We start from the raw sequence: 16,690 nt of genomic DNA on the forward strand, positions 1-16,690 counted from the left end.
CAAAGAAAAATAGATTTTATTGGGAGCCCTTTGGCGCTGGGCGAGGACCTCAGCGCTGCAGCGGCCGCCGCGGCCTCTTCCGCCTGCGGGGTCGCCCCTCGGCCTTGGGGCCGGCGCCTTCGCTGTGGGGAGGGTCCCCGGGGGTCGTGGGGGGCGGTGGGAAGGGACCCCCCGGCATCGCGGCCCCCGGGCACCCCTGGAAGACGCGGCTGAAGAATTCCTGCAGGTCGGCAGCCGAGGGCGGGGAGCCCTTGGAGGCGCTTCTGGGGGACAAAGTGGGGTTTGGGGGGGGGGACCCAACCAGAACCCCTCGAGATGGAGGGTCAGGAGCTACCCCCCCCCCCCAAAGTTGGGGGTCAAGCCCCCTTTGCTTGCGCCCGGGGCTCACCTCTGCCGGCCAGCCGGCCCGGCGCTGCGGGAGCCGAAGGAGATGTGGTAGGGAACGCGGTGAGTGTCCGGAGCGATGCCCACGCGCTGGCAGCCGGCCCACTCTGGACACACGGAGTCACGGTCACGGCACCCACCGGCTCCAGGGGCTCTGGGAGCCGGCACCCACCCAGCCCGGGGGTTTGGGGGCTCTGGGAGCCGCCATCACCAGCTCCAGGGGCTCTAGGAGCCGGCACCAACCAGGTCTGGGGGTTTGGGGGCTCTGGGAGCCGGCATCACCAGCTCCAGGGGCTCTAGGAGCTGGCACCCACCCATGCCGGGGGTTTGGGGGCTCTGGGAGCCAGCATCACCAGCTCCAGAGGTTCTGGGAGCTGGCACCCACCAGGTCTGGGGGTTTGGGGGCTCTGGGAGCCAGCATCACCAGCTCTGATAGTTTGGGGGCTCTGGGAGCCAGCACCCACCAGCTTCAGGGGTTTGGGGCCTCTGGGAGCTGGCATCGACCCACTTCAGGGGTTTGGGGGCTCTGGGAGCCAGCATCACCAGCTCCAGGGGCTCTGGGAGCCAGAACCCACCAGCTCCGGTAGTTTGGGGGCTCTGGGAGCCGGCACCCACCCATTCTGGGGGTTTGGGGGCTCTGGGAGCCGGCATCACCAGCTCCAGGGGCTCTGGGAGCCAGAACCCACCAGCTCCAGTAGTTTGGGGGCTCTGGGAGCCGGCACCCACCCATTCCAGGGGTTTGGGGGCTCTGGGAGCCGGCACCCACCCATTCCAGGGGTTTGGGGAGCTCTGGGAGCCGGTACCCACCCATTCTGGGGGTTTGGGGGCTCTGGGAGCCGGCACCCACCAGCTCCAGGGGTTTGGGGCCTCTGGGAGCTGGCGTCGACCCACTTCAGGGGTTTCGGGGCTCTGGGAGCCGGCACCCACCAGCTCCAGTAGTTTGGAGGCTCTGGGTGCCGGCACCCTCCCATTCCAGGGGTTTGGGGGCTCTGGGAGCCGGCATCACCAGCTCCAGGAGCTCTAGGAGCCGGCACCCACCCATCCCGGGGGTCTGGGGGCTATGGGAGCTGGCACCCACCAGCTCCAGGGGTTTGGGGACTCTGGGAGCCGGCACCCTCCCATTCCAGGGGTTTGGGGGCTCTGGGAGCTGGCACCCACCAGCTCCGGTAGTTTGGGGGCTCTGGGAGCCAGCACCCACCCATTCCAAGGGTTTGGGGGCTCTGGGAGCCGGCACCCACTCATTCTGGGGGTCTGGGGGCTCTGGGAGCGAGCACCCACCATCTCTGGGAGCTCTGGGAGCTGGCACCCACCCATTCAGGGGGTTTGGGAGCCGGCACCCACCAGCTCTGGGGGTTTGGGGGCTCTGGGAGCCGGCACCCACTCATTCCAGGGGGTTGGGGGCTCTGGGAGCCGGCACCCACCCACTCCAGCATTTTGGGGGCTCTGGGAGCTGGCACCCTCCCATTCCAGGGGTTTGGGGGCTCTGGGAGATGGCACCCACCAGCTCTGGAGGCTCTGGGACCCACACCCTCCAGCTCTGGGAGTTTGGGGGCTCTGGGAGCCGGCACCCACCCATTCCAGGGGTTTGGGGGCTCTGGAATCTGGCACCCACCAGCTCTAGAGGTTCTGGGAGCTGGCACCAACCAGCTCTGGGGGTTGGGGGGCTCTGGGTGCCGGCCCCCCCTCATTCCAGGGGTGTGGGGGCTCCGTTTGCGAGACGCACCGGTGATGTCGTAGACCCTGCCGTCCATGCGAGCGAAGTACGTGATGCGCAGCCCCAGCAGGCTGGACTCGGCCCAGAAGTCGCCCTCGTCGGCGGGGTGCAGCACCCCACACTCCCCGCAGTACCGGGCGCGCAGAGGGTCCCGGGCCACCTCGAACCTCCTGCGGCCACAGCGCCCCGAGTCCGAACCCCGGCACCGCGAGGGAGCGGATTCCAACCCCCCAACACCCCAAGGGCAGGAGATCCTGAGCTCCACCCCGGATTTGGGAGCCCCTCACACCCCAAATCCAGCATTTCTGACTCCCCCAGACCCGAAGAACAGGCAATCTTGATCCCTTGCTAGTTTTAGGAGCCCCTGGCACCCCAAAATCCAATATTTCTGACTCCTCCAGTCCCCATGGGCAGCCGATCCTGACTCCCCGCTGGCTTTGGGAGCCCCTGACACCCCAAATCCAGCATTTCTGACCCCCCCAGTCCCCAAGAATAGGCAATCTTGACCCCTTGCTAGTTCTAGGAGCCCCTGGCACCCCAAAATCCAATATTTCTGACTCCTTCAGTCCCCAAGAACAGGCAATCTTGAACCCTTCCTAGTTTTAGGAGCCCCTGGCACCCCAAAATCCCATATTTCTGACTCCTCCAGTCCCCAAGGGCAGCTGATCCTGACTCCCCGCTGGCTTTGGGAGCCCCTGACACCCCAAATCCAGCATTTCTGACACCCCCAGTCCCCAAGAACAGGCAATCTTGACCCCTTTCTAGTTCTAGGAGCCCCTGGCACCCCAAAATCCAAAATTTCTGACTCCCCCAGACCCCAAGAACAGGCAATCTTGACCCTTTGCTAGTTTTAGGAGCTCCTGGCACCCCAAATCCAGCATTTCTGACTCCTCCAGTCCCCAAGAACAGGTGATCTTGACCCTTTGCTAGTTTTAGGAGCTCCTGGCACCCCAAAATCCCATATTTCTGACTCCTCCAGTCCCCAAGGGCAGCCGATCCTGACTCCCCGCTGGCTTTGGGAGCCCCTGACACCCCAAATCTAGCATTTCTGACCCCCCCCAGTCCCCAAGAACAGGCAATCTTGACCCCTTTCTAGTTCTAGGAGCCCCTGGCACCCCAAAATCCAATATTTCTGACTCCTCCAGTCCCCAAGGGCAGCCGATCCTGACTCCCCGCTGGCTTTGAGAGCCCCTGACACCCCAAAATCCAAAATTTCTGACTCCTCCAGCCCCCAAGAACAGGCAATCTTGACCCCTTGCTAGTTCTAGGAGCCCCTGACACCCCAAAATCCAGCATTTCTGACACCCCCAGTCCCCAAGAACAGGCAATCTTGACCCCTTGTTAGTTCTAGGAGCCCCTGGCACCCCAAAATCCCATATTTCTGACTCCTCCAGTCCCCAAGGGCAGCCGATCCTGACTCCCCGCTGGCTGTGGGAGCCCCTGACACCCCAAATCCAGCATTTCTGACCCCCCCCCGACCCCAACAACAGGCAATCCTGCCCCCCACAGGCTTTGGGGGCCCCCCCGAACCCCCACCTGTGCTTGCCCTGGCACTTGCTGCAGCCCATGGTGTTGAGAGCCTCCCTCAGGTCGTCCTGCAGGCGGCTCAGGAAGGCGCCCATGGAGCGCGACAGCTCGCTCTCCGCCATCCGTTTCCTGCGAGAAAACCAGGCTCAGCCCCCCCACGGTTCGGGGTGGGGGGAGAACAGGACACCCCCAGACCCCCCCGACTCACATCTCGTACTCCCTCCTCCTCTCGGGGCTGCTGACCACGTCCCAGGCCGCCCGCAGCACCTTGAACGCCGCCTCCGCCCTTGGGTGCTTGTTCTTATCCGGGTGGACCTGGGAGAGGGGAGAAGCTCAGCGCCGCGGACTTGGGGGGCTGAGTCCCAGCTCGGACCCCTGAACCCCCAGCCCGGACCCCTGAACCCCCAACCCAGACCCCCGAGCTCCAATCTGGACCCTATAAGCCCCTGCCTGAAGCCTGACGTCCCAACCCAGACCCCAAGCCCCCAACTCGCACCTCCAAACCCTCAACCGGGACCCCTGAGATCCCCAATAGGACCCTTGAGCCCCCAATCTGGAACCCTGAGCCCCCAATCTGGGCCCCCGAGCCCCCTACCTGGACCCCTGAACCCCCTACCTGGACCTCGGAGCCCCAAACAGGACCCCTGAGCCCCCAACCTTGATCCCATGCCCCAATCAGGACCCCTGAGCCCCCAAATGGGACCCCAAGCCCTAAACGGAACCCCTGAGCCCCAACCTGAACCTCTGAGTCCCCATCCTGGACCCCTGAGCCCCAACCTGGACCCCTGAGCCCCAGCCGGGATCCCTGAGCCCCCAACCAGGACCTCCAGCCCCCAGCCGGGACCCCCGAGCACTCAACTTGGACCCCTGAGCCTCCAATCTGGACCCCCAAACCCCCAAGTTCAACCCCTGAGCCCCAACCAGGACCCCCAAGCCCCCATCCTGGACCCCTGAGCCCCAACCTGGACCCCCGAGCCCCCAAATGCAACCCTTAAGCCCCCAACCCAGACTCTTAAGCCTGAACCCAGACCCCTAAAACCTGAATCGGGACCCTGAGACCCAACCTGGACCCTTAAAACCCAACCTGCACCCCCGAGCCCCCAACCTGCACCCCCAAATCCCCAAGTTGGACCCCTGAGCCCCAACCAGGACCCCCAAGGCCCCATCCTGGACCCCTGAGCCCCAACCTGGACCCCCGAGCCCCCAAGCTGGACCCCCCGAATCCCCAAGTTCAACCCCCGAGCCCCAACCTGGACCCCTGAGCCCCAGTCTGGACCCTGGAGACCCCAAATGTGACTCTTAAGCCCCCAACCCGGACCCCTGAAACCTGAATTGGGACCCTGAGCCCCATCCTGGACACCCGAGCCCCAGTCTAGACCCTGGAGCCCCCAAATGTGACCCTTACGCCCCCAACCCGGACCCTTAAGCCTGAACCCGGACCCCTGAAACCTGAATCAGGACCCTGAGACCCAACCTGGACCCCCAAGCCCCAGTCTGGACCCTTAAGCCCCAACCTGGACCCCCGAATCCCCAAGTTCGACCCCTGAGCCCCCATCCTGGACCCCCGAGCCCCAACCTGGACTCCTGAGCCCTAGTCTGGACCCCGGAGTCCCCAAATGCGACCCTTAAGCCCCAACCTGGACCCCTGAAACCTGAATTGGGACCCTGAGCCCCAATCAGGACCCTTAAACCCCAACCTGCACCCCCAAGCCCCCAACCTGGACCCCCGAATCCCCAAGTTGGACCCCTGAGCCCCAACCAGGACCCCCGAATCCCCATCCTGGACCCCTGAGCCCCAACCTGGACCCCCGAGCCCCCAAATGCGACCCTTAAGCCCCAACCTGGACCCCTGAAACCTGAATCGGGACCCTGAGCCCCAACCAGGACCCCCAGGCCCCCATCCTGGACCCCTGAGCCCCAACAAGGACTCCCGAGCCCCAGTCTGGACCCTGGAGCCCCCAAATGCGACCCTTAAACCCCCAACCTGGACCCCTGAAACCTGAATCGGGACCCAGAGCCCCAACCTGCACCCCCGAGCCCCAACCTGAACCCCCGAATCCCCAAGTTCGACCCCCGAGCCCCAACCAGGACCCCCGAATCCCCATCCTGGACCCCTGAGCCCCAACTGGGACCACTGAGCCCCCAACCAGGACCCCCAAGCCCCCATCCTGGACCTCTGAGCCCCAACTGGGACCCCCAATTGCCCAACCCTGACCCCTGGACCCCCACCTGGATCCCCGAAGCCCCAAGTTGGACCCCCGAAGCCCCCAAATGTGACCCTTAAGCCCCCAACCTGGACCCTTAAACCCCAACCTGCACCCCCAAGCCCCAACCTGGACCCCCGAATCCCCAAGTTCGACCCCTGAGCCCCAACCAGGACCCCCGAATCCCCATCCTGGACCCCCGAGCCCCAACCTGGACCCCCGAGCCCCCAAATGCGACCCTTAAGCCCCAACCTGGACCCCTGAAACCTGAATCGGGACCCTGAGCCCCAACCAGGACCCCCAAGCCCCCATCCTGGACCCCTGAGCCCCAACAAGGACTCCCGAGCCCCAACCTGGACCCCCGAGCCCCCAAATGCGACCCTTAAACCCCCAACCTGGACCCCTGAAACCTGAATTGGGACCCTGAGCCCCAACCTGCACCTCCGAGCCCCCAACCTGGACCCCCGAATCCCCAAGTTCGACCCCCGAGCCCCAACCAGGACCCCCGAATCCCCATCCTGGACCCCTGAGCCCCAACTAGGACCACTGAGCCCCCAACCAGGACCCCCAAGCCCCCATCCTGGACCCTTAAGCCCCAACCTGGACCCCTGAAACCTGAATCGGGACCCTGAGCCCCACCCTGGACCCCCAAGCCCCCCACCTGGCCCCCCGAAGCCCCAAGTTGGCCCCCTGAGCCCCAAAGGGGACCCTTAACCCCCCAGGCTGCCCCCCCCGGCACACACCAGCACGGCGAGGCGGCGATACGCCTTCCTCAGCTCGGCGTCCGACGCCGTCGCCTCCACCGCGAGCACCTGGAAGGGGTTCAGCTCCTCCTCGGGCACCTCCGCCAGCGCCAGCAAGCGGGCAACCTCCTCCCGCGAATCGGTAGCCGCGGGCTCGCCGGCGGGAGCCGCTTCGGGCCCCCAGCGCAGGGCTCGTCGCAGCCAGTCCCCGAGGCGCTGGCAGCCGGGGCTGTCCCGCAGCAGCTCCCACGTCCTGCGGAGCGCGGCCGCGTCCAGGAGCTGCGCCGCGAGCCGGCTGCGGCCGAGCCGCTCGGCGCCGGCGGCCAACGCGGCAGCGCCGAGCCGCCAACCGAGCCGCAGGCAGCCGAGCAGGAGCATGAGGAGCAGCAGGAGCAGCGCTCCCAGCAGCCCCAGCAGCCGCAGCAGCAGCCCGGCCGCTCGGCGCAGCCAGCGGGCCGCCCGCAGCGCCCCGCGCCGAGCCCGCTGCCCCACGCGCCGGGCCCAGCTCCGCACGCCGGCCCCGAGGCCGCAGCGGGAGCACAGGAGCCGCTCGCCGGCCGAGCGAGCCTGGGCTACCGGCCCGCGGGCGCCGGCCACCGCTTCGGCTCCGTCCCCGCGGCTCCGCTTCCGCGCCGGACGCTGCCGCCGGACGCCGTCCTCCTTCTCCTTGGGGGCCGAGCGATGCCGCTGCCGCCGCCGCGGCCGCCGAAGCCCCTTCCCAGCTCCGTCGTCCTCCTCGCCACCATCCTCAGCCGGTAGCCCCGCTGCGGTGACAGTGGCCGGTTCCGCGTGGCAGCGCTCATCGTCACGGTCTTTATCGTCTTCCTCCTCTTCTTCCTCCTCCTCCTCCTCCTCCTCCTCGGGGTCGGGAAGGCGGCAGCTCCCGTTCCAGGCGGCGCTGGGCTCGGTAGCCCCGGGGGGGTTCTGGTGGCCACCGGAGCCGTCGCCTCCGTCTCCCGCTTCCCGCGGCCGAGGCGGCTCCATCGCCGCGGCTCCGCTGGCCCCGGCGGGGGCTAAGTCACGGCCATGGCGCTGCGCTGGGAGAGCGGGGGGGTCAGTGCAGAGCCGGCCCCCCCAAAACAACCCCCGAGACCCCCCCTTCTGACCCTCAGACCCCGCTCCAGGCCCCCGCAAACCCCCAGTGGCCGCAATCCCCGGCCTCAGGGACCCCCCGCCACCAGGTCCAGCCCCCCCCACTCCACCCCAGGACCCCCAAATGCCCCTCAGATCCCCCTCCCTGGCGCCAGGACCCCCCCAAATTGATCCACAGCGCCCCCCTCAACAGCCCAAGACCCCCATCAGACCCTCGCACTGGGTCCAGGGCCCCCCCCCCCAATCGCTCCGACCGCCCTGGGACCCTCCCAGCTCCCCTTCACCAGACCCCCTCCCCATCCCCAGGGCCCCCCCAGATCAACCATAGTGCTCCCCAACAGGCCAGGACACCCCCCCTCCCCCGGGTCCAGGACCCCCCCCACCGGGTCCAGGACCCCCGCGATCGAAACCCACCCCCCCAACCGCACCGGGACCCCCCCTAAACTCCCTCCACCGGGTCCACGACCCCCCGCGATTGACCCCCAGCCCCCCCCCTCCGCCCCCCCCAAACTCCCCCCACCGGGTCCAGGACCCCCAAGATCGACCCCCAGCCCCCTCAAAGCCCCGAGATCCCCGGCACCAGCCTCCCAGCGCCGCCCCCCCGGGGCTCAGGACGTTCTCCCCCCCCATCCCTAGCCCCCCCCCAACGCCCCGGGACCCCCTCACGGGCCCCCGGCCCCCCCGGCAGGGCTCGGAATTCCCCTCTCCCGCCCCGCCTCGTGTCCCGGTTCCGCGCTGTTTCTCCCCAAAGCCGCCCCAGGGGGGTTGAGGGGGTGGAGGGGGGTGGGGGGGTCCCTCACCTCGGAGCCGCTGCCGTTTGGGGGGGGGTGGTCGTCGCCTCCTCCGCCGCCGCCGCCGCCTCCCGCCCCCCCCCACACCGGGTCCCTCGCGCACTTCCGCCTTCCGCCCGCGCCGCCGCAGCCACTTCCGGGGCGGGGCCTGGGGCGCGCGCGCACAGGGAGCCCTCCCCGCCCCCCCCCCTTAAAGGGGCCACGACCGGAAACGGGGAGGGGGGGGGAGGGGGCAGGAACAGAGGGAAAGGGTGGGGGGGGACAGAGAGGGAAAGGGGGGGGGGGCAGAAGGAAGGGGGGGGGCCAGAGGGAAAGGGGGGGGGGGAACAGAAGGAAAAGAGGGGGGGAACAGAAGGAAAAGGGGGGGGGAACAGAAGGAAAAGGGGGGGGGAACAGAAGGAAAAGGGGGGGGGAACAGAAGGAAAAGGGGGGGGGAACAGAAGGAAAAGGGGGGGGGACAGAAGGGAAAGGGGGGGGGGACAGAAGGGAAAGGGGGGGGAACAGAGGGAAAAGGGGGGGGAACAGAGGGAAAAGGGGGGGGAACAGAGGGAAAAGGGGGGGGAACAGAGGGAAAAGGGGGGGGGCGCAGAGGGAAAAGGGGGGGGTCCCTGTGCCCCCCCCAGGACAGGCAGGACCCGGCGCCGCGTCACCACTGCAATTTTATTGCATAACTCTTAAAAAGAAAAGGAAAAAGAACCGCGACGAGACCAGGAGTGACCAGAGGGGCGGGGGGGGGGGGGCTTGGGGAGGGGGGGGGGGCATCAAGGTGGGAGCTTCCCCCAACCCCCCCCCCACCCCCCCCACCCCAAATCCCATTAAAACCAGGAAGGGGGGGGGGGGGGTCGCACAGAGCAGCCCCCCCCGTACTCCCAGGCCTGGGAGAGAACCATTTTCCGGAGAGACTCGCTCCGGCGGCACCTAAAAAACCCCCTAATCCCTGGCACCCCCCGTGCCGGAATCGGGGTCCCACGCCGGGATCGGGGGTCCCAAACCGGGAACGGAGATGAGGGGGAGGGTCCCACGCTGCGCCCCCCACCCACCCTTAGGAGCCCAGCTCCCTCTCGAGCTGCCGCAGTTGGTCCTCGAGCGCTTTCCTGCGGCCCAGCTTCTCGAGCTGCTCGCGCGTGGGCTCCTTGAGCTCGCCGGCGTCGAGGCGCAGCCGCAGCTCCTCCACCTGCCGCAGCTTCTTCCTCAAGTTCTTGACTTTGCGGCTCTTCTCCGAAGCCCCTTGGCTCTCGGCCTCGGCGCCTGCGGCCGCCCCCGCCGGCAGCCCCGCGGCTTCACCTGCGGCCAACGAGGCCTTCTCCAGCGCCGGGATGAGTTGGTCGACGTCTCGCTCGGCCTTGTCGCCTTTTTCCTGCTGTTGCTTGCGTTTCTCCTTGCGTTTCAAGTTCCTTTTGGCCGCTTTGGACAGTCCGGGTTCGCCGCCGTCCGCCGCCTTGGAGGGGCCTTTGGAGGACGGGGCGGAGGCCGCCTCCGGGTTCAGCCCCGGCGGGAGCTCGGGTTTGCTGCGGAAGAACTTGACGTATTTGTTCTCGTACCTGCGCGCAACGAGAGAGAGAAGGTGAGGAGAACCTCCCGGGATGGGGGCGAGGAGATCGCGGAGGCACCAGGATGGGGATGGAGGCACCGGGATGGGGATGGAGGCACCAGGATGGAACCAAGGAGATCCCAGAGGCACCAGGATGGGGATGGAGGCACCAGGATGGGGACAAGGAGATCCCAGAGGCACCAGGATGGGGATGGAGGCACCAGGATGGGGCCAAGGAGATCCCAGAGGCACTAGGATGGGGATGGAGGCACCAGGATGGGGACAAGGAGATCCCAGAGGCACCAGGATGGGGACAAGGAGATCCCAGAGGCACTAGGATGGGGATGGAGACACCAGGATGGGGACAAGGAGATCCCAGAGGCACCAGGGTGGGGATGGAGACATCAGGATGGGGCCAAGGAGATCCTACAGGCACCAGGATGGAACCAAGGAGATCCCAGAGGCACCAGGATAGGGATGGAGACACCAGGATGGGGCCAAGGAGATCCCAGAGGCACCAGGATAGGGACGGAGGCACCAGGATGGGGCCAAGGAGATCCCAGAGGCACCAGGATAGGGATGGAGACACCAGGATGGGGACAAGGAGATCCCAGAGGCACCAGGATGGGGATGGAGGCACCAGGATGGAACCAAGGAGATCCCAGAGGCACCAGGATGGGGATGGAGGCACCAGGATGGGGACAAGGAGATCCTACAGGCACCAGGATGGAACCAAGGAGATCCCAGAGGCACCAGGATAGGGATGGAGACACCAGGATGTGGACAAGGAGATCCCAGAGGCACCAGGATGGAACCAAGGAGATCCCAGAGGCACTAGGATGCGGATGGAGACACCAGGATGGGGATGGAGGCACCAGGATGGGGCCAAGGAGATCCCAGTGCAATGCCAGAGAGACCAGGATGCAGCTGGAAACACCAGGATGGTCTGAGGTGAACTTGGTGCGGTCCCAGAGAACATGGGATGGGTCTGGAGATCCTGGGATATGGCTGAGAAGATCCCAGAGACACTAGGATGGAGCCAAGAAGATGCTGGATCCACTCGGGGTGGATACGGCCTGGATCCCCAAGGAACTGCTCCAGATCAACACGGCCCAGATCCACTTGGACTCACGTGGGCCTGAAATGGCCTGGATCCACTTGGGATTGATCCGAATCTGCACGGATCCACCCGAGGACGGATCCAACCCAGATCTGGTCGGACCTGCTTGGGATCAATATGGCCTGGATCCACACGGGGTCAATCCAGCCTGGATCCACCCGGGATGGATCCACCTGGACCCGCCTGGGACAGATCCTGCCTGGATCCACTCGGATCCACCCGGGATGGATCCTGCCTGGATCCACCTGGGACAGATCCTTCCTGGATCCACCTGGGACAGATCCTACCTGGATCCACCTGGATCCACCCAGGATAGATCTGGCCTGGATCCACCTGGACGTACTTGGGACAGATCCTTCCTGGATCCACTCGGATCCACCCTAGATGGATCCTGCCTGAATCCACCTGGGACAGATCCTTCCTGGATTGACTCATATCTACTGTAGATGGATCCTGCCTGGACCCACCAGGGACAGATCCTGCCTGGATCCACTCGGAGCCACCCGGGATGGATCCACCTGGACCTACCTGGGACAGATCCTGCCTGGATCCACTCGGAGCCACCCTAGATGGATCCTGCCTGGACCCACCCGGACTGGAGCCTGCCTGGATCCACCCAGGACAGATCCCACCTGGATCCACCTGGGACAGATCCCGCTTAGACCCACCTGGATCCACCCAGCATGGATCTGGCCTGGATCCACCTGGACCTACCCTGGACACATCCTGCCTGGATCCACTTGGATCCACCCTAGATGGATCCTGCCTGGACTAACCTGGACCCACTCAGGACAGATCCTGCCTGGATCCACTCGGATCCACCCTACATGGATCCTGCCTGGATCCACCTGGGACAGATCCTGCCTGGATCCACTCGGAGCCACCCTACATGGATCCTGCCTGGACCCACCTGGACCTACCCAGGACAGATCCTCCCTGGATCCACTCGGAGCCACCCTAGATGGATCCTAGATGGATCCTGCCTGGATCCACCTGGGACAGATCCTTCCTGGACCCATCTGGACTGGAGCCTGCCTGGATCCACCCAGGACAGATCCTACCTGGATCCACCTGGGACAGATCCCGCTTAGACCCACCCGGATCCACCCAGCATGGATCTGGCCTGGATCCACCTGGACCTACCCTGGACACATCCTGCCTGGATCCACTCGGATCCACCCTAGATGGATCCTGCCTGGACTGACCTGGACCCACTCGGGACAGATCCTGCCTGGATCCACTCGGATCCACCCTAGATGGATCCTGCCTGGATCCACCTGGGACAGATCCTGCCTGGATCCACTCGGAGCCACCCTACATGGATCCTGCCTGGATCCACCTGGACCCACCCAGGACAGACCCTTCCTGGATTCACTCGGATCCACCCTAGATGGATCCTGCCTGGACCCACCTGGACCCACCTGGGCCAGATCCCTCCTGGATGCACGCGGCACAGATCCCGCGTAGACCCCCCTGGATCCCCCCCTGAGATAGATCCGGCCTGGATCCCCCCTGGACCCACTCGGGGCGGGATCCCTGAGCGCGCGCCGCCGGCCGCACTTACACGGGCACCTCCTCCTGGGGCACGTAGCCCTCCCGCACCCGCCGCTGCTTCCGCCACGTCCCGTCCGGCCGCTGCGTCGACGCGATGTATTTCCCTGCCGAGAGCCCCGAAACGTCAGCAACCCCCACGCGTCCCCCAACACGCCCCCCACGAGAGCCTAGGACACCCCGCAGGGACCCCAGGACACCCCACAAGGACCCCAGGACACCCCACAGGAGCCACAGAGGAGTCCCAGGTACCCCACAGGGAACCCACGCGCCCCACAGGGACCCCAGGACACCTCACACAGACCCCAAGGGAGCCCCAGGTGCCCCACACGGACCCCAAGACATCCCACAGGGACCCCAGAACGCGTCATGCACCCCATAAAGACCTCAGAGGAGCCTCAGCTACCCCACACGGACCCCACATGCCCCACAGGGACCCCAAGACATCCCACAGGGACATCAGGACACCAACTGTGCCCCACAAGGACCCCAGAGGAACCCCAGGCGACCCACAAGGACTCCACGTGCCCCACAGGGACCCCAGGGCACCTCACAGGGACCCCAGGGCACCCCACAGGGACCCCAGGGCACCCCACAGGGACCCCAAAGGAGCCCCAGGTGCCCCACAGGGAACCCACGTGCCCCACAGGGACCTCAAAGGAGCCCCAGGTGCCCCACAGGGAACCCACGCACCCCACAGGGACCCCAGGACACCCCACAGGGGCCCCACCCGCACCCCAGGACACCCCCCAGGAGCCACAGAGGAGTCGCAGGTGACCCACAGGGATCCCCAGGAGACTTCAAACACCTCACAGGGACCCCACGACACCCCCCCGGGACCACATAGAGACCCCAGGACGACCCAAAGGAGCCTCAGGTGACCCACACGGACCCCACGCACCCCACAGGGACCCCAAAGGAGCCCCAGGTAACCCACAGGGACCCCACGCGCCCCACAGAGACCCCAAAGGAGCCCCAGGTGACCCACATGGACCCCACGCACCCCACAGGGAAGCCTGGGAACCTCACAGGGACCCCAAAGGAGCCCCAGGTGACCCACACGGACCCCACGTGCCCCACAGGGACCCCAGGGAACCTCAAAGGGACCCCAAGGGAGCCCCAGGTGACCCACAGGGATCCCAGGGAACCTCACACAGACTCCAAGGAAGCCCCAGGTGACGCACACAGACACCACGCACCCCACAGGGACCCCAGGGCACCTCACACAGACCCCAAGGGAGCCCCAGGTGCCCCACAGGGACCCCACGCGCCCCACAGGGACCCCAGGGAACCTCAAAGGGACCCCAAGGGAGCCCCAGGTGACCCACAGGGATCCCACACACCCCACAGGGACCCCAGGGAACCTCACACAGACCCCAAGGGAGCCCCAGGTGACCCACACGGACCCCACGTGCCCCACAGGGACCCCAGGGAACCTCAAAGGGACCCCAAGGGAGCCCCAGGTGACCCACAGGGATCCCACACACCCCACAGGGACCCCAGGGAACCTCACACAGACTCCAAGGAAGCCCCAGGTGATGCACACGGACACCACACACCCCACAGGGACCACAGGGCACCTCACACAGACCCCGAGGGAGCCCCAGGTGCCCCACAGGGAACCCACGTGCCCCACAGGGACCCCAGGGCACCTCGCACAGACCCCAAGGGAGCCCCAGGTGCCCCACACGGACCCCAAGACACCCCACAGAGACCCCAAGACATCCCACAGGGACCCCAGAACGCTTCATACACCCCATAAAGACCTCAGAGGAGCCCCAGCTACCCCACACGGACCCCACACACCCCACAGGGACCCCAAGACATCCCACAGGGATGCCAGGACACCCACTGTGCCCCACAAGGACCCCAGAGGAACCCCAAGTGCCCCACATGGACCCCACGCACCCCACAGGGTCCGCTGGGAACCTCACAGGGACCCCAAGGGAGCCCCAGGTGACCCACACGGACCCCACAGGGACCACAGGGCACCTCACAGAGACCCCAAGTGAGCCCCAGGTGCCCCACAGGGACCCCACACGCCCCACAGGGACCCCAGGGCACCTGACAGAGACCCCAAGGGAGCCCCAGGTGACCCACAGGGACCCCAAGACATCCCACAGGGACCCCAGAACGCTTCATGCACCCCATAAAGACCTCAGAGGAGCCCCAGCTACCCCACACGGACCCCACACGCCCCACAGGGACCCCAAGACATCCCACAGGGACCCCAGGACACCCACTCCGCCCCACAGGGACCCCAGAGGAACCCCAGGCGCCCCACACCAACCCCACACGCCCCACACAGACCCCAGGACGCCCCATAGGGACCACAGGGGAGCCCCGGACGCCCCACCGGGCCGCGGAGAGCCCCTCCCCCGCCGGAGCCGCCGCCCCCTCCCCGCAGCTCCCGCCGCGCTCACCGGTCTCGTCCGTCACATAGGGAGTCGCCATCTTTGCGCGCGCCGCCGACTTCCGGTTGCCCGCCCACCCCTCCGCCGGAAGTGGCGGCGGCGCCGCGCGGGGCTGCGAGGAAAGGGGGCGGGGCTGAGAGAAGGGGGCGGGGCTACGCGTGGCTAGGGTACACGAAGGGGGCGTGGCTTGTGTTTGGGGGCGTGGCTTATCCTGGGGGCGGAGTCACATGCATTAGGACTGTGTTGGAGGGGGCGTGGCCATACAGGAAGGGGGCGTGGCTATGATGGATGGGGCGTGGCTTAGTGAAGGGGCGGGGCTACCCGCAAAGGGAATTGTAGCTACCAGTGGGCGTGGCTTCGCGTTGAGGGGGCGTGGCTTGTGGCGTAGGGGGCGTGGCCGTGGGCTCCAGCCTAGGAGAAGTGAGGCTCGAAACTGCCTGGAGGAGAAGGACCTGGGGGGGTTGGTTGAACAGGAGCCAGCAGGGGCCCAGGGGGCCAAGAAGGCCAAGGGCAGAAGCCCAGAACCCCCCAGGAGCCCCCCAGAACCTCTCTAGAACCTCCCGGAACCCCTCTAGGACCTCCTAGAATCATTCTAGGGACCCAAGAAGCCCTATAGGGACACCAGGACTCCTCTATGACCAACACCCCCTCCAAGCCCCTCTAGGACCACCTGCTCTAGACATCCCAGGACCCCTATAGGGAAGCCCAGGACCCACCTAGGACCCCCAGAACTCTTCTAGAGTCCCCCAGGACCCCTCTACGAGTCCCCAAAACCCCTCTAGGGCCCCGCGGACCCCTCTGGAGCACCCCAAGACCCCTCTAGGACCCCCTAGAACCACTCTAGGGACCCCAGGACCCCTCGAGGGACACCAGGATCCCTATAGGGAAGCCCAGAACCCCTCTGGAACCCTCCAGGACTGCTCTAGGACCCCCTAGAACTGCTCTAGTGACCCCAGGACTCCTCTAGGACGCCCAGAACCCCCCAGAACCTCTCTAGAACCTCCCTGAACCCCTCTAGGACCTCCTAGAATCATCCTAGGCACCCAAGAATCCCTATAGGGACACCAGGACTCTTCTAGGACCAACACCCCCGCCAAGCCCCTCTAGGACCACCTGCTCTAGACATCCCAGGACCCCTATAGGGAAGCCCAGGACCCACCTAGGACCCCCAGAACTCTTCAAGAGTCCCCCAGGACCCCTCTACGAGCCCCCAAAACCCCTCTAGGGCCCCGTGGACCCCTCTGGAGCATCCCAAGACCCCCTAGAACCACTCTAGGGACCCCAGGACCCCTCGAGGGACACCAGGATCCCTACGGGGAAGCCCAGAACCCCTCTGGAGCCCACCAGGACCGCTCTAGGACCCCCTAGAACTGCTCTAGTGACCCCAGGACCCCTCTAGGACGCCCAGAACCCCTCTAGAGACCCTAGAATCCCTCTACAGACCCCCCAGAACTCCTCTAGGGACCCCAGAACTCCTCTAGGGACACCAGAACCCTTCTAGGGACCCCCCCAGGACCCCCAAAACCTCTATGTGGAAACCCAGGGTTGAGTCCCCTTCCCTGGAGGGGTTTAAGGGCCGGGTGGACGAGGTGCTGAGGGATTTGATGGGAACGGTTGGA

The 16,690-nt window shown here is 66.2% G+C and overlaps 2 protein-coding genes across 2 annotated transcripts; both read right to left on the reverse strand.

Annotated features, from left to right (window-relative positions):
• Positions 1-8,568, reverse strand: DNAJC14 (DnaJ heat shock protein family (Hsp40) member C14). Its single transcript, XM_069883071.1, has 7 exons — positions 8,465-8,568; positions 6,573-7,609; positions 3,834-3,940; positions 3,635-3,754; positions 2,108-2,268; positions 389-491; positions 1-263 (listed from the first exon to the last, which is right to left on the reverse strand). Exons 2-7 carry the CDS (start codon positions 7,554-7,556, stop codon positions 50-52), a joined length of 1,689 nt encoding a protein of 562 aa, XP_069739172.1. The 5' UTR covers positions 7,557-7,609; positions 8,465-8,568; the 3' UTR covers positions 1-49.
• Positions 8,569-9,103: 535 nt separating this feature from the next.
• Positions 9,104-15,136, reverse strand: PYM1 (PYM homolog 1, exon junction complex associated factor). Its single transcript, XM_069883068.1, has 3 exons — positions 15,081-15,136; positions 12,671-12,764; positions 9,104-9,996 (listed from the first exon to the last, which is right to left on the reverse strand). The coding sequence occupies exons 1-3, from the start codon at positions 15,109-15,111 to the stop codon at positions 9,498-9,500; spliced, it is 624 nt and encodes a 207-aa protein (XP_069739169.1). The 5' UTR covers positions 15,112-15,136; the 3' UTR covers positions 9,104-9,497.
• Positions 15,137-16,690: the final 1,554 nt, after the last annotated feature.

The sequence above is a fragment of the Phaenicophaeus curvirostris genome, unplaced genomic scaffold, assembly GCF_032191515.1.
Source record: "Phaenicophaeus curvirostris isolate KB17595 unplaced genomic scaffold, BPBGC_Pcur_1.0 scaffold_510, whole genome shotgun sequence".
NCBI lineage: Eukaryota > Metazoa > Chordata > Aves > Cuculiformes > Cuculidae > Phaenicophaeus > Phaenicophaeus curvirostris.